This window comes from Mustela putorius, unplaced genomic scaffold (assembly GCF_011764305.1).
Source record: "Mustela putorius furo isolate JIRA1106 unplaced genomic scaffold, ASM1176430v1.1 tig00000785_pilon_pilon_pilon, whole genome shotgun sequence".
Classification (NCBI taxonomy): Eukaryota; Metazoa; Chordata; class Mammalia; order Carnivora; family Mustelidae; genus Mustela; species Mustela putorius.
This window is the reverse complement of record NW_025421480.1, coordinates 9,873,387-9,893,917: the sequence shown is the minus strand read 5'-3', so window position 1 is coordinate 9,893,917 and position 20,531 is coordinate 9,873,387. Positions and strand designations below refer to the sequence as shown.

General features: G+C 35.0%; 1 protein-coding gene across 16 annotated transcripts in view; it reads right to left on the bottom strand.

Annotated features, from left to right (window-relative positions):
• Window positions 1-20,531, bottom strand: part of CDC42BPA (CDC42 binding protein kinase alpha) — a 329,361-nt gene that overhangs the window by 253,989 nt on the left and 54,841 nt on the right. For all 16 annotated transcript variants that reach the window (XM_004756819.3, XM_004756823.3, XM_004756820.3 and 13 more), the window contains exon 2: window positions 5,048-5,139. In XM_004756819.3, the coding sequence (XP_004756876.2) occupies window positions 5,048-5,139 (92 nt within the window). The remainder of the gene's footprint in view (window positions 1-5,047; window positions 5,140-20,531) is intronic.

Here is a 20,531-nt window from a genome sequence, read left to right as displayed (position 1 = left end):
ACTGCTAAACAAAATATAAGCAAATTAAACCAAACTATATATATTAAAATGATACACAGAGCTGGATTTATATACTAATGTAATATTGGTACATTCAAAAACTAACCAATATAATCCCCGCAGTAACCAAATATAGAAGTTAAATCATATCAACAAAACACATATAGAAAAACTTTTGATAAAGGTTAACTTCTATGCATGGGAAAAACTCTAAACAGACTAGGACTAGAAGGAAAACTACCTTAGCCTAAAAATGAATAACAATACAAACAAAAAATCTGCAGCAAACTTCAAATGCAATAGTAGAATACTGAGTACTTCACTCTAAAATCACAAACCAGACAAAAATTCTATTTTCACCACTTGAATTCAACATTTTATGGAAGATCCTCTCCATTGCAGTAATATATGAAAAAGAAATAAAAGGCATAAAGTTCAGAAAGAAAAAAAAACGGTCATTATTTGGAAATACAATTATGAAAAATTCAAAAACTTACTATTAATAATCTAGAATAAGTGAATATATCAAGATTCTTAAATACAGTATGAATATACAAAAATCAATTGCATTTCTATTCTAGTACAAAGTTAGAAAACAATTCTCTTAAAGCTCATCTGAAAACATCAAACACTCATAAATGTATAAAACCTACAAAGAATAAAATGAGCCTTGACTTATACCTCAAGAAACACAAAATTATAAATCTGATGGAAAACAGTCTAAAATATAAAAAATTTTTTTTAAGATTATAGACTTTAGCATGGGAAAATATCCTCATGACCTTGGAAGTTTTAAAAAAACTTCTTTAAAGGAACACAAAAGGACTAACAATAAAGAAATTTTATTAACTGGAGTTTACTAAATCTAAAAACTTCTCTTCAATAAAAGATCCATATGGAGAGGGAAAAGCCAAGACACAGAAAGGAAGAGATATTTTATTTAATACACACATACACACACATTATCTCCAATAAAGCACCTATACCCAGAATATACCAGTAAGTCAGATAACCCACTCTCAATCCGCCACCCACTCCCAATCTAACATCAGAATATGCACTTCACACACACACAAAAAAAAATCTAAGGTATTTACAGTGATATGAAAACGGGTATAAGTTAAAAACTTAAGAGAAAATATAAAATGAAATTGTAATCCAATATTACTACTCACCCTCCAAAAAAATTGCTAAAAATTTAAAAACAAATAAATAACCAAGTATTGGTGAGGTTGTCAGCAACTGGAACCTTCTCTGTTGGTGGGTTTTTTGGTAAAAATCAGCAAACTGGTAACCACTTGGGAAATTTTCTGGCATTATCGACCAAAGCTAAACAGACCTATCCGATCACCCAGCAATTCCACTCCTAAGTTTATATGAAACACAAATGAGTGTCTCTGTCTCCCAAAAGACATGTAAAAGAATGTTCATAGCAACATTAACATGGCCAAAAACTATAAACAACTTGAATACCCACCAACATTAGTATGAATAAATATCTTGTGGTGTATTTATACAAAGGAATACTGTGAACTAATACAAAGATGAATCACACATGTTGAGCAAAAAGCCAGAAACAAGAGTATGTATTATATAATTCCATTAATAAATAATTCAAAAACAGGCAAAATAAATCAACAGTGATAAAGTCAGCATAAATAATTAATATGGAGGTGCTTACTCACAGAGAGGAGGCAGTGGGTACCTATTGTACGTAATGGTTACATAAGTACATGCAAATGTAAAAATCCATTGAGTCAGGTGTGCACAGAACTCAATTTTTTAAAAAGCTTAAGACCTCAAAATAAATGTATTTTCAGACAAATAAAAGCAGACAGTTTATCATCAGACAGGATGAAATAATTAAAGGAATTTTTAAGTCAAAATGTTATCAAAGGGAAGTCTGTGACTATAAAAAGCAAGAGAAAAATGTGAATATATGAGCACATCTAAAGGAACAGAGCCAGTAGTTTTGGAGGTTTTAAATATATGTACTACTGAAGACATAACAGCAATGACCCAAAAAAAGGTTTAAGTCAGATAAATCAGAATTAGCAAAATACAAATTTGCCACAACTACGTATGGCAATCTCTAGAGAAACCAAATGAAAAGTTAAACTAAGAAATTAATAAATGAGGGAGAGAATAATTTAAAATACTCCATTACCAGGAATTAAACATGTAATACAGAATGGGCAAGATAAATAGAAAACAAATAGTAATAAATAATTCCATTACATATAGTCAAATGACTATACACTTCAATTAAAAGATGAGATTATCAGACTGGATTAAAAAATAAAAACTGGGGGACCTGGCTGGCTCAGTCAGTAGGGAATGTCATTCTTAATAAGTAAATAAAATCTTAAAAAAAAAAAAAAAAGGCAAAAACAAAAACAAAGGGGAGTCTGGATGGCTCTGTGGGTTAAGCCTCTGCCTTTGGTTCAGGTCATGATGTCAGGATCCTGGGACCAAGCCCCACATGGGGCTCTCTGCTCAGCAGGGAGCCTGCTTCCCCCTCTCTCTCTGCCTGCCTCCCTGTCTACTTGTGATCTGTCAAATAAGTAAATAAAATCTTAAAAAACAAAGTAGAGAATGTGATTCTTGATCTTGAGGGTCATGAGTTCAAGCCCTAAGCTGGGGGTAGAGTTCCCTTAAAAAAACAAACAAACAAACAAACCAAACCTGTATTCTACTGAACAGCAAACATACCATAAGATTATAGAAAGCTAAAACTCTAAGCATGGAATAAGATATTTAATGAAAATACAAATAAAAAGACCTAGAATCATTCTAGTCACATCAAATTAAGGAAAATTTCAAAAAGCATTATTTAGAGACAACAAGGATCATTCTATTATGATTAAAAGAGTTAATCACCAGGAAGATACAATAACTTTATATTTGTTATCAGTGAAAAATAAAAGAAATAAAGACTAAACAAATCCTCTATCAGGAAACGACAAATCAAGCAGAGAAAATAAAGTAAGGATGTGGAAGATTTGAACAAGGTGAATGATTTTAACCTAATATTTATATAACAATGCATGGCAAATTTCAAAGGACTGAAATCACGCACAGAGACTGTTACGGAATTACACTGCAACTCAGTAAGGGAAATACACTTAGAAAACCCTCCAAGTATTTAGAAACTGACCAACAAACTTCTAAGTTAATAGGAAAAAAAAAAAAAAAAGAAAACACAATGGAAATTTGAAATCACATTAGAAATCACACTGTATTTTGAGCAAAATAACAAAGAAAATATGACATATCAAAACTTATCAGCTGTAGATAAAGCTGTCTAGAGGAAATTGTATAGCCTTAAACACACATTTGAAAAAAAGGGCTAGACACCAATGCTCTAATTATCTGTCTCTAAAAGTTATAAAAAGAATAGCAACTTAAAACAAAAGAAAGTACAGCCCACTTCTCCCTCTACCCTTACCCTGCTGATGCTCCCGCGAAAGGAAAAGAAGGAAAAGAAAAAAGGGGCACCTGGGTGGCTCAGTTGGTTAAGCGTCTGCCTTCTACTCTCTCTCTAATAAATGAATAAAATCTTAAGGGAAAAAAAACAAAGAGAATAAAAGGAAGAAAATATTAAAAGCAGCAATTACTGAAACAAATATACAATAGAAAAATTCAAAAGGCAAAGGTTAATTCATTGAAAAAATAAAACTGATAAAGTTCTAGCATGAAAAATGAAAAAATGAGAGGTAAAAATAATAAGTATAGTAATAACTGTGAAAAATCAGATGACATGGGTGAACTTAGCAAAACTAACATATAGAGAGAAAATCCAATCTGATTTCCTCTAAAGAAATTAAAACTGTCTTATTGGCAAGCTCCAGGCCCAATGGTTTCACAAGTGGAATCTTCTACACATTTAAGGAAGAAATAATAACAATCTTCCCAAACTCTTCCAGAGAACAGTAAGAGAGGCCAGCATAACCAAAATACCAAAATCTGATTGGTATTTTATTTTGTTACTATTTTTTTAAGATTTTATTTATTTGACAGACAAAGATCACAAGCAGGCAAAGAGGCAGGCAGAGAGAGAGGAGGAAGCAGACTCTCCGCTGAGCAGAGAGCCTGATGTGGGGCTCGATCCCAGGACCCTGGGATCATGACCTGAGCCGAAGGCAGAGGCTTTAACCCACTGAGCCACCCAGGCGCCCCTGATTGGCATTTTAAGTAGGAAAATTACAAGCCAGTTTCTCTCCAAGAATCTGAACACAGACACACACACACACACACAGTAAGCTAAGTGCAATGAGACATGAAGATAATACAAGGTTGGGCTTATCTTAGAAATGCAAGGTTAGTTTAACATTTGAAACTAAATCGTTGTAATTCAACACATTAACAGAGTAAAGCAGAAAAGCCTTAAGTGTCTTAAAAGATGCTGATAAAACATTTTCTTAAAATCCAACACAATTCATAATTGAAAAGTAAAATCAACTGGGTTGCTAGGTATGAAGGCAAACAAAACTCCACGATATTTCTAATTACTAGCAAAAAAACAACTAGAAAATGAAATTTAACAATTCTAATTAAAATAACAAAGAATACCACATTCCTTTATCAAGTGGCTGATTCAGTATCATTAAGTATCAATTATCTACAAATTAATCTCCTATTTCAGGGCAATCCTAATCAAAATTCAAGTAGATGTATGGGTGTGGATTTTTAAGAGTATTTCCGAAACTGAAACATTCAGTGTAAAATTTTATGAAAATATCAAGGGCCAAGAACAGAGGAGGAGAGGAAGGAAGCTGGAGTAATTACAGTATCAGATATTGAGACTTCTTAATCTAGAGTATGTAAGACTGTGGTACCGGCACAAGGAAACTTCCACTGACATGTGAAGAAAAACATCTTGGAAAAAAATTCCATGTAGAAATATTTCATCCAAACACTAATATATTTTCTGATTGATCATATAATGATAGCAAGGACATCATATTTCAGTTAAATTCTCTCATAAACTGTATAAAATTTTTTCCACAACAATTAGCAGAACTTTAATAAAAACTTTATCTCTTACCTCTCCAAAAGCTCCTCGACCTATCACCTTCAGTATCTCAAAGTCTTCTCTGTGTAGGCGCATCTGTTTCACTTTAGAAGTAAATGGTTTGGCTGAAACAAAAGAACATCAATTACTTAAATTAGGTATATACATAATGGCATTTCTTAAGCAATAAACATTCAAATGATAATTAAGAATGAAGTCAAAATACCTCATAATCCCATCAAACTATATTAAGAAGAAATACATTTAATTTCCATAAGAAAACAATTTCCTTTATTTCTTGCATGTAAATTGCATTTTTTGTGATAAACATACTTTTAAACACCTAACAACCTAAGAAATAATGCAAAGTAAGAGCAATGTACAAAGGAGGTCAATTCATTTTCACGTAGAATTCTAACACTCAATGCTAGACATATTATTTTAACAACAAATGTCCAAGAAGTAAAAGCAAATTTCATGGAAGGAGCTTCAGCAATTCCAACCACGTAAATTCAGATTTCTTTCACACTCATTCATGTATATACCCTTTTAACACCATTAGCAAGAGTCTACACTGTATAAAAGATGGTGGCACTCACCGGAGTTTGAACAATTATCAGTACAGTATGATACCTTCCTTCTTCAGGAAGTTCTAAGTCTTCAGGGCAGACAGACAGTAGACACACATACAAAATTTAACAGTGGGATGAAACTTCTAAGAGAGGTAAATATAAAGTGCTTCAAGATAGGTGAAAATGGAACACTAATACTTTACAGATGACATAACACAGAACTGCACCTTGAGGACTAAGTAGAACTCTGCTACTTTGCCTGGGTTTGCAGTGTAGACATTCCAGGCACAGGGAGCAATATAAGCAAATGCAGAGAGGCAAGAAAATGACCATGAGGTGATGACAATAAATATTCCACTGCTGTTACAGAATTTTGAGAAGAAAGGCAAAGAAAATGGACCCAGAAAGCGGAAAATGTAATTGGCCTTGAATACCATACAAGGAATTCAGACACCCTATTAATAATAGCTGATAAACTGACATTTTTAAAAAATCTTAAAATCAGTGTATGTTCTGCTGCCTCTGAGAGAAATGTCAACCTGTCTTCCTTTCCTCCCTTCATGTCCCTCTTCGGTCTCACAAAAAAAGGAGTAATATGATTAAAGGGTCTATAGATACAGGTCTCGTCCCCTTCCCTCCATGGGGCAAGAGTAATGTTTATTTGAGCATTAGGAGAGTGAAACAGGCGAGGCAGTCCTTACAAATTGATTTGTTCTGAAGGTATTTAGCTCTACTAGATTAGAAAAGAAGGGGGGCGCCTGGGTGGCTCAGTGGGTTAAGCTTCTGCCTTAGGCTCAGGTCATGATCCCTGTGTCCTGGGATCAAGCCCCATATCGGGCTCTCTGCTCAGCAGGGAGCCTGCTTCCTCCTCTCTCTCTCTCTCTGCCTACTTGTGATCTCTGTCAAATAAATAAATAAATAATCTTAAAAAAAAAAAAAAAAAAAAGAAGAAGGGTATTCCACACTGCATATCTCAGTCTAGTAGAGACTTCTGTGGTGTTTTAGATAATAAGGAAAGGAAATAGAGGTTGGCTATTTGGAATTCACACAAGTAAGAAGATGATCAAAGGAATATCAAATTTGAATGAAGGTATGGAGGAGCTCATCCTAGGAAAAAGGAAACACACAAAATAATGGCACCAAATGAAGTGAACACTTCGAAAAAATTACTAAGGCACCTTGGTTTTTGAACAAACCAGACTAGACAAATTGGTGAGACTATGGCCACTGTGTACCAGTCAGGGTTCCAAATGGAAATACATCATAACTGGCGGAAAGTTTATTGACAAATAGACTATTTGCAAGGTTGTAGGTGGGACATAAGGGAACCACAGGGAAGATTAGTCATCTATCCATCTAGGAGTAATCTGAGGCTGTGTCCCTCCCTTTCCCAGCTTCTGTATCAGCGTTTCAGGAATACATGGTTAAGGTGAGTAGGTACAGAATATATAAAATAAAAATAAAGATGTGGAGTCAGCCAGTATGAGTCTAGTGCTGGTCCAGTTACCAGCTACAGCTAAAAAAATCACACACAGCGGCCTACAACATAACATTTAGCAGTTCTTTAAATACAGCTTCTACCTCACTTTATATTCCTCCTACCTCAAGACTTCCAAATAACCTGAACCCAAATAAAGTATATGCTCCATAATTTTGTCTCATTACCGACCCTAAATCCAAAAACAGCATTTCATCACAGACAACTACAGTTATTTGTAATCTAGAGTAATTCCACATATACCTTCTTTTAGGTAACATCCTACTTATCTAAAAAGTCAAAAATGGAGCATTTTCAAACACCTAAAACACTACTGCAGAACAGGAAAAGAAAAAAATTTTTTTTTAATTTAAATTCTATTAGCCAACATATAGTACATCATTAGTTTTTGATGGGGTATTCAATGATTCAAAGAAACTATTTTTTATAAACATATATTTTTATCCCCAGGGGTACAGGTCTGTGAGGGGGGTTGGGAGAAAGGGGTGGGAAGAAACTATTTTTTAAAACTAAATGAAATTCTCTCTATAAATGAAATTTATACAATTCAGGTACATAAACGGTTGCTAAAATGATCTTTTAGGAAAGATACAAAGGATGATAGTATGCCAAAAGAAAAAATCATTTTTCCATACAGTAGCATATTCCCTGAAAGCACTACAAATGAGTACGGCACAATTATGTGTAATTAGGATTTTATGAGTTTTCCAAGTTTTATGGGAGACTTCAAACAATCCTATCTATTCTTTATTTTCTGAAACCTGCTGGTAAAAATCCCATTTCTTTGGCACTGCAAAAGTATTCTATTTTAGACATTCAAAAATGAGTTAAGCCACAAATTTCTTCTGAAGGCTCATAGTTTTACTAATCATTTACTCAATTCACTCACAAAGTACATTCTAATACCTGTGCTGTATGCCAGCCATTTTATAAGACGCTAGAGATACAAAAGATAAATAGTCCCTGTCCTCAAGTAAACAAATTGTGCAATAAGTGTTATTTTTCCATTTAAAATGTTCCATGTGAATACAAATGGCTAATAAACAGAAAATGGCACTCACAAGAAATCAGAGAAATGCAAACAAACAAACTAGAAATATTCTATTACTTACCAATCAAATGCGCACCACCACCAACTCCCCCCAACCTCCGGCAAAAAGAAAAAAAAAGTGAAACCACCAAGTGTTTGTGGGTGTTTGAATTATGAATAACAGGTATTCTCATACATAGCTGATATGACTTAATTACAATCTCCATGAAGAGGATTTGGTTTCCTATTTCACTCTTTCAATTTAGTATATTACTTAAGATTTTTAAAACTTGAAACATCTTTATATACCTTGATATAAATCATACTTGGTTGTAATGAATTTATTTAATACACAGATGTCATTGCTTTGCTTTTAAAATTTTATATCTGTGTTCATAAACAATGTTGATCTACAATTATCTTTTTTTCTACACTGTCTTCATCTGGTTTGGGACCAATGATCAATAAACCTCATTAAGTATGTTTAAGTAGCTTTCTCTCCTTTTTCAGTGTCTACACAAAATACAGTTTGTTTAAAGATCTCAAGGTGATAAACAAAACCAGAAAACTTTTAGAAGATGAAAGTAGAGGGGCGCCTGCGTGGCTCAGTCGTTGAGAATCTGCTGTCAGTAGAGAGCCTGCTTCTCACTCTGCCTACTCTCTCCCTGCTTGTGCTCACATTCTTACTCTCTCTGACAAATAAATAAATAAAAATATTAAAAAAAAAAAAAAAAAAAAGAGAAGATGAAAGCGGAGACTCTGACTATAAGGTCTGATAAAGCATGTTAATGAAAACATCTTTCCAGTGGACTTTTAATAGCTGACTTTCATATTATTGTCATTTTCATATTTTCTATTTCTTCTTGTGACAACTATGTTATACTTTTCTACAAATTCATATGTTGCACTGAAATTTTCAAATTTACTGGGATAAAGTAAAATAATTTTCTTTTGTCTTTTTTTTTAAGGAACATAACAATTTTTTTTTATTTTTGTGCCCTTTTAAAACTATGCTAATACTGTATATTTGTATCTTTTTTTATTGTTTTTCCTTATGAATACGGCTGGAAGTTTGCATATTTTACAGTAATTCTTCCAAATACATAATATTTAGATTTGCTGGCCCTCCATAAAATTCTGTGAGTTTTTTCTTGTTTTAGTAGGTTCTTCCCCAAATTTATGCAAAATTTCAGAAAAAGTAGAAGCTACTATTAACCCGTCCCCTCCCACGAAATAACTAAGTTAGAATAAGCAAAAGAGATATTAGGGGGAAATGCATTAGTAGACTAAGGATTTAAAGGAGCCATACACAGAGCTTAAAAAGGGGGGGGGGGTGTATAACCAGAACATAATGATTCTAAACATGTATGGACCAAACAACATAACCTCAAAATACGTAAAGCTAAACTGACAGACATAAAAGAAGAAACAAACTCACCTTCATATATTTTACTGTAACTCTTAGTAATTGATAACCCAAAAAGACAAAAAAAAAAAAAAATGAGCACCATGCATGTAATGCCCCACCTATGAGTTGGAGAATATCATTTAAAAACATACACACAGAACTTCTACAAATTTTGACAACATGCCAAGACATAAAGCTGCCTCCAAAAAATTCCAAAGTACTGAGAACATAAAAACCAAATTATATGAGTATAATACAATTAGAAATCAATAACAGAAAGGTTACCAGAAAAAACCATAAGTTCTGATATCCTAAACCAATATTAAGGAAGAAATTAATAAAAATTAGAAAATACTCAGAACTACACAGTAATAATAAAATACTATATAACAAAAGCAGACTAAACTAGTATATACTGGGGCAGGGGGGAACTCTCAGTATTTACATGGGTAAAGAACAACTTAAAAATTAAGGTATTAAAGAGACCATGAAGTATTAGACCAAAAAAATAAACTCAAAGTAGAAGAAAATAAATAAGAAAGCAAAATAAATAAAATTAATTAACTTGAAAATAAGCATAGAATACAAAGGCTCAACAAGGCCAAAGGACAGTTTGTTGAAAAAAAACTAATAAAAACAGAAAAATCTATACTGGGAATGAGAAACTGAACAAAACTTCAGATGCTGCTGAGACTAAATGGGTGGTAAGAGAATATCATTAAAAGCTTATGCCAATAAATTGGAAAATATAGAAGTAAACAAATTCCTAGAATGAGTAACTGTGTTTTTAAAATTAAAAATATGAACTATCTAATAAGCTGAATCACTAGTGTAAAAATCTTCCACAAAAAAAGACCAATCCTGAAGAGCATTACCTCCAAATTCAACTAAACACATTAAGAGGTAATTCCAATTTTAATGAAATTTTCCAAATAATAAATCAAGAGGGAAAGCTAACCCATTTCATCAAAAATACAGATGCAAAAGGTCTCATCAAATTATCAACTAATCTAGCAATTTATAAATAAAATAACATGACCAAGTTGGGTTTATCCCAAGAATGCAAAGTTGTTTTAATATTAGAAAACTGATTAATGTGATTTAGCACATAAACAAATTGGAAAAAAAATTCAATATTTTAAGAAATATTTCTGGGACGCCTGGGTGGCTCAGTTGGTTAAGCGGCTGCCTTCAGCTCAGGTCATGATCCCAACGTCCTGGGATCGAGCCCCACATTGGGCTCCTTGCTCGGCCGGGAGCCTGCTTTCCCTCTGCCTCTGCCTACCACTCTGTCTGCCTGTGCTCACGCTCTCTAACAAAAAAATAAATAAAATCTTTAAAGAAAGAAAGGAATATTTCTATATACAAACACAGATCAATAAAATTATACAAGCATTCATGCGATTTTTTAAAAACTACACCTTTTTTAGCAATTTTTTAAAATTTCCTTTTCAGTGTTCCAGAATTCATTGTTTATGCACCACACCCAGTGATCCATGCAATACGTGCCCTCCTTAATACCCACCACCGGCTCACCCTCCCTACTCCCTCCCCTCCAAAACTCTCAGTTTGTTTCTTAGAGTCCACCATCTCTCATGGTTCATCTCTCTCTCCAATTTCCCCCAACTTACCTCTCCTCTCCATCTCCCCATGTCCTCCATGTTATTCCTTATGCTCCACAAGTAAGTGAAACCATGATAATTGACTCTCTCTGCTTGACTTATTTCATTCAGCATATCAGCATAATCTCCTCCAGTCCCATCCATGTTGATACAAAAGTTGGGTATTCATCCTTTCTGATGGAGGCATAACACTCCATAGTATATATGGACCACATCTTCTTTATCCATTCGTCTATTGAAGGGCATCTTGGTTCTTTCCACTAGTTTGGCAACTATGGCCATTACTGCTATGAACACTGGGGTACATATGGCCCTTCTTTTCACTGTATCTGTATCTTTGGGGTAAACACCCAATAGTGCAATTGCAGGGTCATAGGGAAGTTCTATTTTTAATTTCTTAAGGAATCTCCACACTGTTTTCCAAAGTAACTGCACCAACTTGCAATCCCACCAACAGTGTAAGAGGGTTATCCTTTCTCCACATCCTCTTCAATGCATGTTGTTTTCGGTCTTGTTAATTTTGGCCATTCTAACTGATATAGGGTGGTATCACAATGTGGTTTTGATTTGAATCTCCCTGATGGCTAATGATGATGAACTTGAAATGGGTAAAAGACCTCAACATGAGGCAGGAATCCATCAGAATCCTAGAGGAGAACATAGGCAGTAACCTCTTCAACACTGGCGACAGCAGTTTCTTTCAAGGTATGTCTCCAAAGGCAAAGGAGACAAAAGCAAAAATGAACTTTTGGGACTTCATCAAGATCAGAAGCTTTTGGGGGCACCTGGGTGGCTCAGTGGGTTAAGGCCTCTGCCTTCTGCTCAGGGTTCTGGGTTCGAGCCCCACGTCGGGCTCTCTGCTCAGCTCTCTGCTCATCCTCCTCTCTCTGCCTGCCTCTCTGCCTACTATGATCTCTGTCAAATAAATAAATAAAACCTTAAAAAAAAAATCAGAAGATTCTGCACAGCAAAGGAAACAGTCAACAAAATGAAGAGGCAACCCACAGAATGGGAGAAGATATTCGCAAATGACAGTACAGACAAAGGGCTGATATCCAAGATATACAAAGAACTCCTCAAACTCAACACACACAAAACAGATAATCACATCAAAATATGGGCAGAGACATGAAAGAGACTTCTCCAAAGAAGACATACAAATGGCTAACAGACACATGAAAAAATGTTCATCATCATTAGCCATCAGGGAGATTCAAATAAAAACTACACTTTAAACAAAAGAGAAACAAAAGAAACTTCCATGGCCTGATAACTGATAGCTACAACAGCAGCAGCAGAATAGCAAACTTAACACTTTAAAGAAAAATATTAAAAATATTCTCCTTAAAATCAAGAGGCAAATAAGGACATCTTCTATTAAAACTATCATTATTGTCACTCCTACTAAACAGTTTAATAATGATACAGTCAGTACAGTAAGAAAAGAAATAATAAAAATAAGGATTGAAAAGGAAGGAAGCTGTTATTATGCACAGATGATGTAATTATCTACATAGAAAACCCCACAAGCAAATCAAAACCACAGTGAGATACCACTCCACACCTGGCAGAGTGGCTACTATTAAAAAGAGAAGAAGTAACAAGTATTGGTAAAGATGTGGAGAAAAGGAACCCTTGTGCACTGTTGGTGGAAGTGCAAATTAGTGCAACAGCTTTGGAAAATATGTAGGTTCCTCAAAAAATCAAAAATAGAAATATTATATGATCCAGTAACTCCATTACTATTTATCCACAGAACATAAAAACACTAATTCAAAAAGATATATGCATCCCTATGCTAACTGCAGCATTATTTACAATAGCTAAGATATGAAAGTAACCCAAGTGTCCACTGACAGATGAATGGTTAATGATGTGGTGTGTGTGTATGTGTCTGTGGGGGGGGGGGGGAATATTACACAGCCATAAAAAGAATAAACTCTTGCCATGTGTAAAAACATGAATGAACCTGCATGGAGGTTCCTCAAAAAGTTGAAAATAGAACTGCCCTATGACCCAGCAATTGCACTATTGGGTATTTACCCTAAAGATACAAACGTAGTGATCCAAAGGGGCACGTGCACCCGAATGTTTATAGCAGCAATGTCCACAATAGCCAAACTATGGAAAGAACCTAGATGTCCATCAACAGATGAATGGATAAATAAGATGTGGTATATATACACAATGGAATACTATGCAGCCATCAAAAGAAATGAAATCTTGCCATTTGCGACAACATGGATGGAACTAGAGCGTATCATGCTTAGCGAAATAAGTCAAGCAGAGAAAGACAACTATCATATGATCTCCCTGATATGAGGAAGTGGTGATGCAACATGGGGGCTTAAGTGGGTAGGAGAAGAATCAATGAAACAAGATGGGATTGGGAGGGAGACAAACCATAAGTGACTCTTAATCTCACAAAACAAACTGAGGGTTGCTGGGGGGAGGGGGTTTGGGGGAAGGGGGTGGGATTATGGACATCGGGGAGGGTATGTGCTTTGGTGAGTGCTGTGAAGTGTGTAAACCTGGTGATTCACAGACCTGTACCCCTGGGCTTAAAAATATATGTTTATAAAAAATAAAAAATTATAAAATTAAAAAAAAAACATGAATGAACCTAGTGGGTACTATGCTAGGTGAAATAAGTCAGAGAAAGACAAATAGAAAATTATTTCACTCATATATGGAATCAAAAAACAAAACAAATGAATAAACAAACAAAAAGCAAAATCTGACCTGTAAATACAGAGAACAAACTGATCATTACCAGTGGGGAAGGGAGTGGGGGATGGTGAAGATTGGTGAAGGGGAGCAAAGATACAACTTACAGCTATGGAATCAGTAAGTTATGGGAATAAAAGACACAACATAGCAAATATAGCCAATGATATTTTAATAGTGTTCTATGGTGACAAATGACAGCTACACTTATGGTGAACCCAGCATAACATGAAGAGAAGTTGAATCAGCAAGTTGTCACCTGAAACAAATGTTAACATTTGTGTCAACTACACTAAAAAAAATTTCTTAAGAAATTTATGTATTAAAATTCATCTTCCATAAAAATGTGCTTCAAAATGAAATAATGTATAGATAGATAATATTCTTTAGTGAATTCTCTACTCTGAATGCAAATAAATTATTTCAAATACATAACCACCCTCGGGAAAAACAAAAAACAAAAAACAAAACACTCTCTTAATTACAGAGAACCGACTGGTAGTTGCCAGGAGTGGATGAGAGGATGGGCAAAATAGGTGAAGGAGATTAAGAGGCACAAACTTCCAGTATAAAATAAGTACATCATGGAGATGAAAAGTACAGCACAAGGGGGAAAAACCCACAAAAAAAGCAATATGCCTCATGCCTACAATGACTGAATCAAGCAAGCTGCTGGACAGAAATATTATGCAGAACTCAATTTCATTCCTATACATCAAAAACATTTTTGTGAAATTATCTAGAAAGATATTTATGATGGCACTTTTAAAAGGACCTATCAATAAATCTACCAAAAGATGCATATACTATACTACAAATATATGCTACATTACTTCCCTTAATATACTACAAATACACTACAAATAGTTAATATACTACAAATATATATACTTAATATACTATAAATACTTCCTGGAAAATGTTCAAGTCCCAAACAAAAAGTACTCGGACAGAAGGGCACAGTATCGTTAAAAGGTCAATTCACCCCAAAATATTTGCAATTTAATGTAATTACAATCAAAATCCAACTCGGGGTTTTCATGAACCTGACAAGCGAGTTCTAAAATTTACAAGGATGAATGAAGAAACCAAGAATAATCAAGATACTTTTGACAAAAACAAAAACAAAAAACATGATAGAAAAAGGACGAAGACTTGCACTATTAACAAACCAAGACTTATAATAAAACTAGGGTAATTAAAATAGTATGTGTTGGCAAGAAGATGGGCAAACTGGCCAAACAGAGAGCCCAGAAGCAACTCATACACATATGGATATAATTTATAATAGTACTGGCACAGTACAATGGTGGGAAAAGAATGGACTATTTAACACATGACAATGGTTATATTCAGGAAAGGAATGCAATTGGAATAGTATTTCACACAATATACAAAGTCATTCCAGGTTGTTTACAAGACAATATACAGGACACTAGGACTTTGGGTTGGAGAAGAATTTTTTAACAAAGATAAAGTTTAGTTTATTTTAAAAATTAATAAATTTGACAATTAATAATTTTTTAATCTGGGCACATGCATGGCACAATCAGGTAAGAGTCCAGCTCTTGCTTTCAGCTCAAGTTGTGATCTCAGCTTCATGAGACCAAGCCCCAAGTCAGGCTCCAAGGTCAGCAGAGAGTCTGCTTAAGACTTCTCTCCCTCTGCCCTTTCCCATCCGTGCTCACTCACACATGTGCTCCCTTTTTCTCTCACTCAAAATAAATAAACCTTTAAGAAAAATTTTTTTCATCAAAAGTCACCATAAAAGCAAGACACTAACTAGAAGTAATTTAACTGTGACACATATAACTGGAAATGGATTGGTAACCATATCACTGAGTGTCAATTACACAAAGAGCTGCCAATTACAGACCCCAAAAGAAAAAACATTAGCTGTCAGTTACAGACCCCAAAAGAAAAACTTGAGAAAGAAATCATGAATTATAGGCCCCAACAGGAATAGATAAGTACTGCATCTCTTACATGCCCATCTACCAATTTATTTAAAAGAAACAAACCACTTGTTATGATGAGCGCTGTGTTGTATTTAAGTGACGAATCACTAAATTCTACTCTAAAAACCAATATTGTACCGTATGTTAACTAACTAGAATTTCAATAAAAATTTTAAAATGAAAAAAATAAGTAAAACAAACCAATTGAAAAATTGTGTACTTCTCTATGAAATACACAATTTTTCAATTGGTTTGTTTCCAATGGCCCATAAATATATCAACAGACAGCCAACTCAATAGCAACTGAACAACTGTACCTAAAACCACGATGAGCTACAATTTCACATACATCTGACTGGCAAAAATTAAATAATCAGAAAAAAACAAGTGTTGGGAGGAATAATATCTTGTCCACTGCTAGTGGGAATGTAAATGAATACAAGCACTATATTTAAGTTTCCCATTTAGCTATTTCAATGGAATATACGCATATCCTGCTATCCAGAGATTCCATCTTCAACATATAATAGCACGTAGAGAAACCCTCATGTATGCAACTGGAAGACCATATTATTCAGCATTATCCATAATAATGAAAACCTGCAAACAAATGTCCATCTACATGAAGATAAATAAACTGGTTCATTCATACATCCAAGTAATAAAAGGAAGTGAAAATAAATGAAACATAGCTATTTTAAGTGAAAATTAATAAAGGGAAACCTCACTACAGTGAATTCTGGATGCAGAAGGGGAGGCTGGTCACACTAGTCAGAAAGGCAAAAATTAACAAGTCAGTAAAGAAAAGATGCTAGTGAGGATACAGATAAAGGGGAACCTTCTTACACTGTTGGTGGTAATGCACACTGGTATGCAGTATGGAGAGGCCTCAAAAAGTTAAAAATAGAGCTACCCTATGACCCAGAAATCGCCCTATTAGGTATTTATCCAAAGAATATAAACATAGTGATTCAAAGGGGCACATGCACTCCAATGTTTACAGCAGCAACATCAACAACAGTCAAAATATGGAAAGAGCCCAGAAGTCCATCGATGGATGAATGGATAAAGACGATGTGGTACAAAGAAATATGGACTATCACTCAGCCATCAAAAAGGATGAAATCTTGCCATTTGCAACAATGTGAATGGAACTAGAGGGTATTAGGCTAAGTGAAATAAGTCAGAGAAAGATAAATGTATGATTTCACTCATATGTGGAATTTAAGAAACAAAACAGATGAACACATGGGAAAGGAAGGAAAAATAAGATGAAACTGAAAGGGAGACAAACTATAAGAGACTCTTAACTGTAGGAAACAAACTAAGGGTTGGTGGAGGGGAGCTGGATCGGGGGGACAGGGTAAATGGGTGATGGGCATTCAGGAAGGCATGTGGTGTAATGAGCACTGGGTATTAAGTGCAACTGATGAATCACTAAATTCTAACTCTGAAAAAGATAATACAGTATATGTTAATTTAGTTGATTTTAAATTAAGAAAATAACGTGACTGAAAAAGTGGGGAAGAAAAGAAGGAAAGGCTGGAAGGGGGAGCTGTCCCACTCAGTATCAATTACAGGAAGAACTGCCAATTACAGACCCCAAAAGAAAAACTCAAATCATGAATTACAGGTCCCCAACAGGAAAAGATGAGTACTGCATCTCCTACAAGAAATGACCGCCCCTGCAGCTCAGCCAGGGAGAAACCACTATCACCCTGAACTCCTGATTTGCTTCAAAAAAGATTTTTGTTCAAAACAACTCTCAACTTCCTCCTTATTAGCCATAAAATATTGTTCCTCTCCTTTGTTTGCTGGATTTATCTATGGTTTTGCCATAATTTGCATACCTCAAATAGCAATTCTGTTATTTTTTTTTTTGCTGGTAAAATAACTATTTTTAAGGTTAACATAAGCAACCTCAAAAACACACTACCTAAGAAAGAAGTCGCAAAAACATACAGTATGATTTCCTTTACCTACTGTTCAAAAACAGGCAAAAATAAATAATCTTCTATAGGAATTTATCAAAGTGATATATCTATGAAGAAAAGCAAGGAATTTCATTGTATGATTTATTCTGGAGAAAAAAGAGAAATACACTGACACACAGGTGTTTCTAAGATCCTGTTAATATCCCATTTCTTAAGCTGGCTCAAAGGACAAAGAGATGTTCATTTTATTATCATCTTTTGAATTGTACAAAAAGTCTTATACGCTATATATATTCACAGGAAAAACTTCTAATAAATTTTTTTTAGTTTGTACAATGTGAATCAATCAATATTTATGTTAATAAATATGATTAGCTCAAAAATTGAGTTATTTGACCAGAATTTTTTCACAATTGAGTATTTTTTCAAATCTGAGAAACTATGATGTCTTTAACTAAACCTGATGATATACCTTTAATTTCAGTGATCGAGTTAGATGAAAACAACTGGTCATGAAAAATTGAACTATGAACAACTTTTGGGACAAAATAAATCATTACTAGTCATTATTCACCAGAAGAAAAAAAAGTTCTCTGAGGGGCACATGGGTGGCACAGCTAGTTAACAGTGGACTCCAATTTCACCTCAGCTCATGATCTCAGGGTCGTGTATCAAACACCTCACTGGGCTCCATGCTCAGCGAGGAGTCTGCTTGAGATTCTCTTTCCCTCTCCCTCTGCCCCTCCCACTCATGCACTCTCCCTCAAAAACAAATACATACTTGGGGGAAAAAAAAAAGAAGTTTTTTTTTTGTTTTTTTTTTTTTTAAGTTCTCTGAAGACATGTTCCTGAAAAGAATATATGACTGGTTGATCACAGGCCCTTCAATCTACTACATACATGATGCAAGCAACTTCATCCCTCAAATAAAACAATCTTACTGAGGATTACTTAATTCAAAACCATTTTCTACACACATATTACTAAGAAGCACTACTCAGGAGCTTTTCAGGAGAGGAGTTAAATGGCAGAGGAGTAGGTGTACCCTAAGCTTGTCTCATCCCTTGAACAAAGATAGTTAGCAAATCATTCTGAACACCCAAGAAATCGACTAGACAACTGAGAGAACAAAAACGCAAGTCTACAAGTAGAAAAGTAGAAAAGCAACAACCTTTTGGAAGGTAAGAAGTGTGGAAAGTTGAAGGAGATATAGCTGTGGATATGGCCACACAGAGGGAGCCTGCTTACTGAGACTACCAAGTATTACAACCCAGGGAACCCAAAATCTGAACTTTTAGAAGTCTACTACTGTGGGGGACATGCCTGGCTTAAAAGAACTCAAGTGGCAAAGCCCAACAGAGCCCCAGGAGTGACAGCACGGTCTGAGGATCTCCTGGATCACAAGAAGAATGGGTGGTGCCAACAAGCTGCACTGTTGCCAGGCACAGAAGCAGGAAAGTTGGCTGGGAGCAGCAGGTCCTGGTGCCCACCTACTGTTTTGTTTTGCCATTAACTGTGAACTACTGCATGATCCTGCAACCCCTTTTCTTGGGGCCCACGGAAATAGCAAAAGCTCAGTGAGTCCCTCACCAGAGGAACAGCACAGGTTGATATCCCAGAAGTCCCTAAAATTTGGAGTCCTGAAACTCAATCACATGCCTGAGACCAAAAATAGCTCAGACACAGGCAGGGTGAATGCAAGGTTCAGATGGAAACTAGAGACACAAGAAGAGTGACTGCTCTTCTGTGAAGGCTCACTGAAGAGTCTGGGGTCAAACTTTCAACTTCAGAACTAGAGAGCTGGGCACACCATATTCATCCCATCCATGTGCTCTGAAAGGCTTCAGAGAGCAAAAATAGCGCCACGTAGTGGATTCCAGAGTCGCATACACCAAGCCCCACCTCCCTGCACCTCGCAGGTCCATTCTGACTGAAACAAGTCCGCTTGAGAATCTGCTCAGAAGACCCCTCCCCCAGAAGACCACAAATAGTTTATTGATCCTAAAAGGCTACAAAGTTTCAGCTCTAGGGGAAGTGGGATCCATCTTCCTTTTTACTTACTTTTTATTTATCATTTTTCATTTATTATTTTTAATTCATTTTTTATGTTTAAACTTCTATATATATACTTATATTTTTTAAATTTTGTTTCTTCTCCTTTCTCTCTCTTTTTTGGGGGGAGGGGGATTTAGAAGCTTTTAACAAGCAGACCAAAACACACCCAGGATCTAGTTTTTTGTTGTTGTTGTTCTGGGTTTGTTTGGGGTTTGTTTCTTCTTTGGATTTCTCTATTTTAGTTTTTGCCTTTATTTTCTTTCTTCTTTTCTTTTCTGGACAAAATGACAAAATGGAGAAATTCACACAAAGAACAGGAAGTACAACTACAGTCAAAGATTAAATCAATACAGATAGAAGAAAGATGTCTGAACTAGAATTTAAAACGATTATAAGAATACTAGCTGAGCTCAAAAATAGCATAGAAAACAAGAAGAATCCCTTCGTGCAGAAATTTAAAAAAATAAAATCTAGTCAGGAGAAAATTAAAAATGCTGTAACCAGAAAAAAAAAAATGCTATAACCAAGATGCAGTCCCAAATGCTAGTCATAAAAAGAAGGCCAGACAAAGCAGAGGAGTGAATCAGATGATAAAATTATGGAAAATAATGAAGCTGAAAAAAATAGGGAAAGAAAGGTAACTGACCACAAAGGTAAACTTAGGGAACTCAGCAACTTATTAAAACGTAATAACATTCATATCACAGGAATCC